The following is a 9,747-nucleotide window of genomic DNA, read 5'->3' as shown; positions in this document are numbered from 1 at the left end:
AGAATAAGTAATACTAGTAAAGATATATGTAAAATAAATTGTGCAATGAAACTTTCAACTTATTTAAGGATTTCATCACCAGAAAGGTAGGCGGACAGACAGGTATGGTTAAGTTAATTTACAGACAGCGATATTTTCGATGCACATTTCCACATCTTGTCGCTCTCATCATTTGAAAATATCTTGTTTCAAATATTTTCCACCGAATTTTGGCTTTACAATTATTTTTCAATTTCAAGTTTTAGTTAAAAAAAAAAAAAAAAAAAAAAAATGATTTCAAGCAAATTATTAAATTGAGATTTTGTGTTTTATTTATTTATCTAAATTTGTTTTTTGTTTTTTGTTTTAAATGGTCAAAGCAAGAATAATTAAAAATGTATTCAATGTTTTTACTCAACGCGAGATAGAAGAGAATAATGTGCATATATCTTATAGGAGAAACTGGTATTTATTATGAATTTATTAACATTTTAACGAGCAAAGTTTCCCATATCCTTTCTCTGCTCCCCTTCCATACAAATAACATATATATAAAATTGTAAAAATAAAAAAATATTGCGTTCAATGCATTTTTAGTGCCGCAAAAATCTAAAACCGTTGTTGCATTGTACGAAACATGTTCACCCAATTTGCTTTGCTATTCTTCAGAGGAGATCTTATTGGATAAAATAAATTGCATAAACACACAAAACACTATACAGTTTCTGGCAAAGAGGTTGTGAATAGATAGCAATCGAAACAAAATGAATAAAAATATTATAAAAGTTCATTTAAACGCGACACCTTTGCGTTAATATTAAAACGCTCATCAACATGCAGTCTCGCTATGAACGATCTTATCAAACCCATAATCTCATTCAATATAACATTTGGATCATTTACGTTAATCCGTTCCTTTTCTTGTTGGAGTTTTGAATATCATTAAAATTCTGCATAGAAAGATAACAATATATCGATAACGGATATGAAATTACAAAGAAATACAATAGCGAACCAGTGCACTAGCAAAACAAAAGAACATTCCTTTCATTGCTAAAAAGTCAATTATACATTTACGCGTTTCGCGTATCCCACTACGCAGTATAAACTGTTAGAAAAAAAAAAAATTTCCATTGAAATAAACTTGAACCGTTTCTCCTAACAGTTTATTAGCGTAGGATAGGTAAGGATATATCTGCACAGATTTATGCAACATCCACAAGGACCTCAATTATACCCATCTTATATTACACGGATAGGTTTAAGCACGTATATCCGTCCGTCTGTCCATCTGACATATTTTGTCCCAAGGTCACATTGGGTTGAATTGGACCATAGTTAAATGTGATTATACCGTTTTTTGAGCTTAATCACATGCTATGGTGACAAGGTCTAATTTTCATACATATTGTAATGAAAATTGATGCTAAAGGTGGTCTCAACTACAAAATTTTCTGCGCTACTTGAACTACGTAGTTGCATTTTGGTTTCTCACCATAATGATTTTAATTATTTATTTTAAAATTTTAAAAGGAATTGACTGAGAGAAACCCGTGAAAAAATAAATCAAAGCAACAATGGCACGTTTGAGTTAATCATTTAAACTTTTACACGTAAGGAGGAATCTGTATACTTTTAACATTTTTCCTTTTTTTTCAGATATTAAACTTTTTAACAAAAAGTGAGAATTTCATTTTTCTACATACAAGCTTGTGACTGTGACGGAAGGCAATTAAAACTGACAAAAAAAGGGCTACGTTTGTTTTATGTGTTGACTTTCTTTAAAGCGAAATATTTCATATTTCATATTTCGATACAATTTTCGAAGTTAGTCAAGTTCTGTTCAAGTAAAACATTTATCTATTTTCTAAAAAAAGAAAACAAAAAAAAAAGAAAAAAGAAACAAATGTCAACCACAATTTCGGACAAAGAAATTAAGAAAAAATAAAAGTATCCGCTACAACAGATACCCAAATGGCGACGATTCTTACCCGATTCGATACATCATAAGCAATACCTCAATATTGAATTCGTTTAAAAAGAACTACTCGCTCTACTGTGAATGTCCCTGTGAATGGCCGAAATGCATTGTCTAATTCGGACACTAATAAATCGAAAATCTTATAGTTCTTAAATTAATGCAATGCTAAAAAATATTCAGACTTATTTTTACTGTTTTACTGACTTTCAATGTTTTTGAGTATAAGTAAATGAAATTCGTGTAAAAAAAAAGAAAAGTTTTTTATACCACAATTCGTATAAGTCGGAATAGTGAAGATTGATTCTATAATATATCTAGACGCATGCCAACTAGTTTTATTCGTCGAACGACGTGACCCGTAAACTTTACGGTTTATGGAAGTTTTTAATCGGCGCAGAGGTTGACAGATTTGTGTGTTTCCCTGTTACGACGTTTCTCGTAGACTCGAGAGAAAATTTGTTACGAATGTAATGAGTAAGGAATTTTCGGAAACCCGCTTTTTCCTCTTCTCCCCCTCCCTAAACAATGAATGACTTAAAACTTGGCGGAATTCAATTCAAAGATATCAATATTTTTGGTATAGTCGTTAATTCTTGTGTCAAAGAACGAGTACAGACGCAAGCCTTTAAACCAATTTCAAAGAACTTGAGGGCAGATTGATCAACTAATTTTCACACGTGCAACATATTATTTAAGCGACCAATGTTTTTCTTCTTTTTTTTTTCCTTAATTTGTTTTATATATTTAAAAAATCAGTGGATCAATGGACGATGTTGGCTAAAGGGGTCTCATTAGGTGTCGAGAATTCTTTTTAAAGTCACTAAGTGCAGAGTCGAAATGCACAAAATTAAATCATTATTATTTTATTCTAATATATCTTGCTTTATATGTACATGCAAATGTAATTAATTCTAAACGATTATGATATGCTTATTGTCCCGTAAATGAGGCTCTGTTAAGTAAAAATATTTTTGAGAACGGCCCGTCTCGTTATGTCAGGCTTCGAATAACTCTAAGAATTTCATTTAAAAATTAAATTTTTCCCATTGTCAACAGACAGATGAACGGACATAGCTTAAGTCGTATTGGTCTAGGGCGCTATTAAAACGTGAAATACGTCTATTAAGCTACTAACAGAACACTTCTAAAATAGGCATATCTTTGTTCTGTGTTGAGCAGTTAATTATTTATCCATTGCGGAGAATTTAACAATTTTTTTTTTGTTTTTTTGTTTTTTTTTTGCATTTCGCTTGAATTTTTCTTAACTATTGACTAAACTAAATACGTACATAACAAAGTACATACATATAGATATATATATATATATATATACATTTATACATAGGTATATTTATATATATTATTTATTTATTTATTTTAGTTTTGTCCTCAATTTTACCTACTTATAGCCTAAGTGTCGTGTGTACAAACCTCACAGATTATTATATAAGTAATTTTTATATATTTTTTATTTTTTTTATTTAATGTCTATCGCTAACATTGCTATATATGGCATGTATAATTTCGTGTTTTAGTCTTTCTTTAATATCTTCTTCTTTTTTTTTGTTTTTGGTTTTGTTTTGTTTTGTTTTACATTAAATAGCAAATCAATTTGATTCATAGAAGACTTCCAAGTAATAAAAATATGAAAACAAAAATTGGTAAAAAATTCGTTGGTTGTCGGAGAGGGAAGGCTGAAAGAAGAAAAGGACCACAAAAAGTGAAAGCTAATGTTAACAACGAATTCAAAAGCTATGAAAACACTTCCTTCTCAATACTAAATACCGAAACTGTAATTGAAAAATCTATGATATATGTACGGGCGTAATATGATAAGCATTTATATGTTTTAAGTTCGCGTAGGCCGCCAATAAAGAGATCGCATGCCCTGTCCTGTAGTTACTTTCTATAAATATTGTTACAAGCGTATGGTGCAGTAAACTTTAAAAGGATTATAAGGCCAGAAAGTATTCTGTCAATCTCAATTTAAAGCTCAACAAGCTCACAAGATGCTCTATACAATATTCGACGGCCACGCAGCGTACATTTCCAATAGCGCTTACGCATATTTGTTACACTTGTCGAACAATTTGATTCGGTAGTTGAGAACACTTATGTTTCTTTTTTTATGGTCAGTGAATCTCGAAGTTAATAATATATGTTTCCTCCACATTTTGTCAAAATTGGAAAGCAAACAATCACACAGACGAATAGAGTAATCGGGTTGACTGATTTTATCGAAAGATAATTACATTGGATTTATAATGAGGAAGAAAAAGAAGAAGAAGAAGAATGTATTGGTATGATGATGTTCCCCAGATATTCTTGACCCCCTAAGCTATTTATTTGTTCATATAAGAGAGTAATCTCAAACAGTTCATGAATTCGAAAGGAGCTCTTTACAGAAGTTACGGGGAGCAAGACCTACAAAGCGTTGAACAAAGTTGAACATTGTTGAAAATATAACTGCCTAACCTAAATTTAACGAGATTTCGATATAATATCATGCAACCCTTAACGAAGATTAAAACAAACTGACACACATATTCACTTATCATATTCTTCTTCTAATATACCGAGCTCAGAGCATTCTAAAGCCCACTTTGAGTTTGCACACACAGTTGAAATCATATTTAGGTGTACATATGTAGATTTATGGATTTATATTTATAAAAGCTTACCCGAACTGCCCAGTTCATTAGGTGGATGTTCAGTATAAAACATACTTTTGCCTATCGCCAGTGAACCTTTACGATCGATTGCATTGCCAACAGAACCAAAGGCCGATAAGCCATTTCCAGCTATTGAAGCGACTGATGCAGTAGATGCATGAGATGACGACGACGATGACATGGAAGACGACGATGGTATTCCTGCAACACCTGAGCCTGTAAAAATCTCATTTTTCGTACCATACATATCAGTCTGTAATCCTTTAACTGAATCATTACGCGTCCCAAGAATCATGTTGCCTTTAGTTAGAAGAACAAATACAAGTAATGTTTTCATAATCATTATTACGAAATTTTAACCGAAGCAATGCATGCTTACTCTCTCTAGTCTCGACAGTGGAATGAGTCACTTGCTTAGACGGCGTTGAAGGCAGAGGTATTTCTGTAAATAAACAAAAACACATTTCCATTTCGCAAGAAATATTTCTCTTTATTCATAACAAAATAAATATTAAAAATTCTTCTCGTTGGTTCCGACAAAGAAACCAAACTCTATATAAAATTTAATTTTTAACTAAAACAAAAAATTCATAGATAAATATAAAGGAATTTTTTTTTTTTTTTTTTTTAATATTACTCTGTTTCCGGCTTTTCTCAAATAAAATTCATTCATACGAAAGTTTCCATTTTAATAAATATTTAAACAATTCTTCTTATAAAATTGCAAAAATTTTTAGTAAAGTCATCAGAAAATCTGTTGCATGCATAGAAATATTAACACTTCTTATACCCTACACCATTTGGGGATAAGAATCAATTAGATATGCGCGGATGCATGTAACGCGCAGAAGGGTTCTCCGGCGCCTTTTGACCCAAAGACGAAAGACACTATTGAAAATTAATTGCGATCATTCTATTTAAGAAGTTTTTTTTTTTTTGTATTTGACTTTACTAAATCTTACTAAATCCATCTCAAGCCTTCGCCCACATATTCGTTCTCACGAATAATGTAAACCTTTATAAGGTAATAAACCGTAATTTTTACTAATTAAATTGGATGTTGGTCCATAATAATAATAATGATTTCACTTATGATCTCACACTGCTAAAATTGATTCAGATAAACCTTTTTCCTCCGGCCTCCTTAAATCGCCTTCTTTTATATGGTAACAATTTAATATTTTATGATGAAAATAGCTAAAGAATTCTATTAAGCGATATGACATAGAGTATTCAATAATCGACCTTGCCAAAATGTAATGCTTATGTAACTTATTTTTACTTTATTCTATGCATCACTTTGCGAAATTTTAAATGAGCATTCATTGCAATCGAAAAAATGCTAAAATATTTGAAATGTTTCAATTTTTTTTTTTCGAATGGACTGCAATGAATACATTTATAAATAGATTTTCTTTATAACATAAAGTTATTATACGAGCACCCGAGAAATTAACACACATTTTAAATGTATCTATTTTTATGGCATCCAAGCGGAAAAGAGATCATAAGAGATCTATTTGCGTTTTAAAGCGAAATAAAACTCCGATCTGATTTATTCATTCTTACCTTTCTATCAATCCATGCTCCGCTACTTGAGAGCGCATATAAACACAAAAATCGGAATAAAAAGTTTATAGTTAGCGCCTTCACCGCAGCCCTAGATTGTGTTCGGAGATCGGCATAATCGGCCCCACAAACGCCCATAAACCGTCGCATACGTGAAATTTTCTTAAATATTTGCGAACCCCATCTAAAAGTTGAGTGTATTTCTTTTTCATATAGTGGCTTGGGAAAATGAGTATAGAAACTTGCCATTTGATGAATACATTATTCACAAAGGAAAAAGAATAATCGCCAGCAAAATCGACTTGGAATCACAAGCACTTGCGGTGCACATTTTGAAGCATTTTCATCGAAAATTAAAACTATTTAAAATAATATTCGAATTTAGTTAATGATTGCATGCCCAAACGTTTTTTCAATACTTCTTATCTTTAGCGTAAAGTGAATAGCGTGCCCATTGAAAGGAAAATCTACGTTAATGTAGGAAGCCGAAGCGTTACTTGTGTCTATCTTTAGGTTTAATATGCTACTTTGTTGCAAAGATTCGAGCGTTCAATAAAAATTTACTTTGGGAAGTTTAATAAAAGAGAGAGAAAGAGAGAGAGAGAGAGAGAGAGAGAGAGCACCAATAAAACACTAATATAAAATTTTTTTTAGTTGTCGAACGAAACACACCCACATTAGCAGATACTATGTGCGAGAAAGGCCACAATTTAGTCAATAGCAAAGAAGAAACCTTGGAATCGAACACAAGGATCGTCAGCCACGTACATGTGTACTTGAATTCCATCAGATTAACAAAACTCCACTTATTACATTTTTTTAAAAAAAATATCGACCCTGCTAACACATACGCGTTAATTAGCGCTAAAAACTAAAAAGTATACGTGAAAAATGGACCTTGGAGTTTTTACAGTCTAGAGGCTCAATACTTTCACATTAACCTACGTATATGCATTGTAAAAGTTAGCTAATGCTCATAGCAATATATGTACAAGCGATAAGTATTAATATATACATATATATATGTATATATATATATATATATATATATCCATTTATATAAACACAAGTTGTAAGTTTATTCTAACATGTTTTGTATTTTGCTTTAGTTTTTGAGTATCCTGCACTTACCATAAACACGTATCGATCCTTCCGTTTCCCCCAGGGAGTTCTTTGAGATGCAACGGTAGTTACCAAAGTCTCCATATTGCAAATTTCTTATCGTTAGTTTCATATGTGCTCTGAAAGTAAAATAATAGCAAAGTGCACAACAAAAATGAAAAGAATATTTTCTACAAATGCTAACTCTCACGTATGCGTATACATACAAATACATATACATTCCGTATATATGGTAAGCGATAAATGCTTGCTAACGAAATTTTGGCACCATCTTTTCAATATGTTTGTAAAATGATTTTAAACTGAAAACTGCATTATCGACTATATTAAAATACAGGCGCACCCATATGTATATATATATATATATAGATATATATTGGCTGATGGCTTCCTATCGAGCAAGTTGAACTTCGTCCAACCACATAAGGGACTTTGTCTAAATTCAGTTTTTCCTAATCTTAAAAGATCACTACGAAGCCTCTATAAAAACAAATCCATGAAACTGCATACATAATATCATTAAGAAAAATCAAATTCAATCTGTTCACCAATCCAAGTTTCCATAATCTTTCTACACGAGTGTTGCTGTCAACGTTGCTTTAATCCTTGATTGGTTACCGGCGCCGATAAAAGCTGGGCGACCAGAATGAAACTGCGTGAACGTTTCCTCCTATCCTCGTTTTATTTTACAACACGTTTTACTTCCATATATTATGTATATATATATATATGTATATAGCTATCGTTCGCAGTTACTAATGCATTCGCATAGGTTTCAACTACAAAGTGTGCTGCGCACTAATCGAAAACTGAAATTTTTGCGGACATTTTGGGAAAATATTCATCAGGGTATATATACTTCAACATGTATACGTCGCGTTAGCCGAAACACATTTTCTCCTATTGAATTGCAATACAACACGCAATTTAACACAGTTCGAACACATATTTGACGATGATATTCATTAAATAATGAATATTATATGTATAGTTGTGTGTGTGTGTGTGTGTGTGTGTGTGTGTGTGTGGGAGATGCTAGGCTTTTAGTAATCGTCTTGTCTTTAATTTCGAAAAGCCAACAAAGAAATGTGGCAACTCTACTAACGATCAATTGCCGAATACAAATTTAATTATTACAGAGAAATGAGCAATGAATTTGTTGTTGCATATGCACCTAAGCTATCGCGTTTCCGCGCAATATTTATTATCTCTCGCGTCTCAATCTACTTTAATACTCACATTGTTTTGTTCGTTTGGCAAAGGCTTACCTGTACGAGTTTTCCGCGTAATCCGTTTTATATTTCTTGCTCGGCAACACCATGACAGAGTTATAAACCCAATAAATAATAGCCCTGAGCAAAGAATTGCAATTGCAATGGAACGAAAATGACAGCAAATTTCATTGATATGTAATTTGTTTTGTTGTTTTTGTATATTAAATTTTTAATCGCAACAAAACACACGAAAAACTTACTTAGGATGTGCTTCGGTATGACAATCAATGGTGACATCGGTGCCAGCTGGAGCTCCCACAAGTTGATTTGGCACCCAAATCATGGGCGAAACTGAAAGATAGAGAGAGACACAAGCACACGCTATACTTAAATAGTAGATATTTACAAGTAACTGTTACGGGAGTTATCTTAATTTCCTCCTCTCTATCTATATATCTATACATATGATGGTAATTAACGTAAAATTTTAAGTGAATTGAGTCAATTTAGCTGTCGTGCTCAAAATTCTTGCATGTTCTGCGCTGCATGTATATGTATGCTAATTACAAAAGTGCTACCAACGAAAAGCATAAGAGCCGAAATTAAGTTGGTGGAGAACGCGATAGGTCACAGGCAGTTTAATGATAGCTTTAAATAATACTCTTATCCTATGACGTAAACTTTATGAATACGAAATGAAAAACAAATAGTTAAGTAAAATAGTTAGTATTAGATATTATTGACTGCAGACATTATATTACATTACATTATATGATATTCCACTTACTACATATACAAAAAAAACTATGTACGCATAGTAAATGTAAAAATATTTAATATCCCAACGATAAGGGCCGAGTTTGAAAATATCGCTTAGCTTTTTCAAAAGGAATAAGAAAACGTTGGACTTAAAACTGCCATTATTTTTATTTTAATTTCATTTTTCGTTTTCGTATATACCGTAAGCAGTACATAAGCACTTTTAAGCACTAAAAACTTTTTGGATAGCAAGATTTGTTTATTACTGTAGAAAAAGCAAAAATAAGAATTCAGAGATGACATCAGGTACGTGATTTTTGTTGTAATACTTTGTTATCAATGTAATCCATTTAATATGTAAACAGACAGATAGACAACAGCCGAATAAGAAGCACTTATATGGCTGTGTGTGTGTGTGTGTGTGTGTGTGTGTGTGTGTGTGTGTGTGTGT

General features: G+C 31.9%; 1 protein-coding gene across 1 annotated transcript in view; it reads right to left on the bottom strand.

Annotated features, from left to right (window-relative positions):
* Positions 1-325: 325 nt before the first annotated feature.
* Positions 326-9,747, bottom strand: part of LOC119632411 (lachesin) — a 19,621-nt gene continuing 10,199 nt past the window's right edge. The window contains exons 6-11 of the mRNA XM_038025304.1: positions 8,798-8,888; positions 8,592-8,675; positions 7,333-7,442; positions 5,012-5,074; positions 4,642-4,932; positions 326-3,654 (exon numbers count right to left, since the gene is read on the bottom strand). Of these exons, the coding sequence (XP_037881232.1) occupies positions 3,578-3,654; positions 4,642-4,932; positions 5,012-5,074; positions 7,333-7,442; positions 8,592-8,675; positions 8,798-8,888 (716 nt within the window). The 3' untranslated portion in view covers positions 326-3,577. The remainder of the gene's footprint in view (positions 3,655-4,641; positions 4,933-5,011; positions 5,075-7,332; positions 7,443-8,591; positions 8,676-8,797; positions 8,889-9,747) is intronic.

This window comes from Glossina fuscipes, unplaced genomic scaffold (genome assembly GCF_014805625.2).
Source record: "Glossina fuscipes isolate IAEA_lab_2018 unplaced genomic scaffold, Yale_Gfus_2 1, whole genome shotgun sequence".
NCBI lineage: Eukaryota > Metazoa > Arthropoda > Insecta > Diptera > Glossinidae > Glossina > Glossina fuscipes.
Note: the sequence above shows the minus strand (reverse complement) of the source record. Positions and strands in the feature narration are given on the sequence as shown.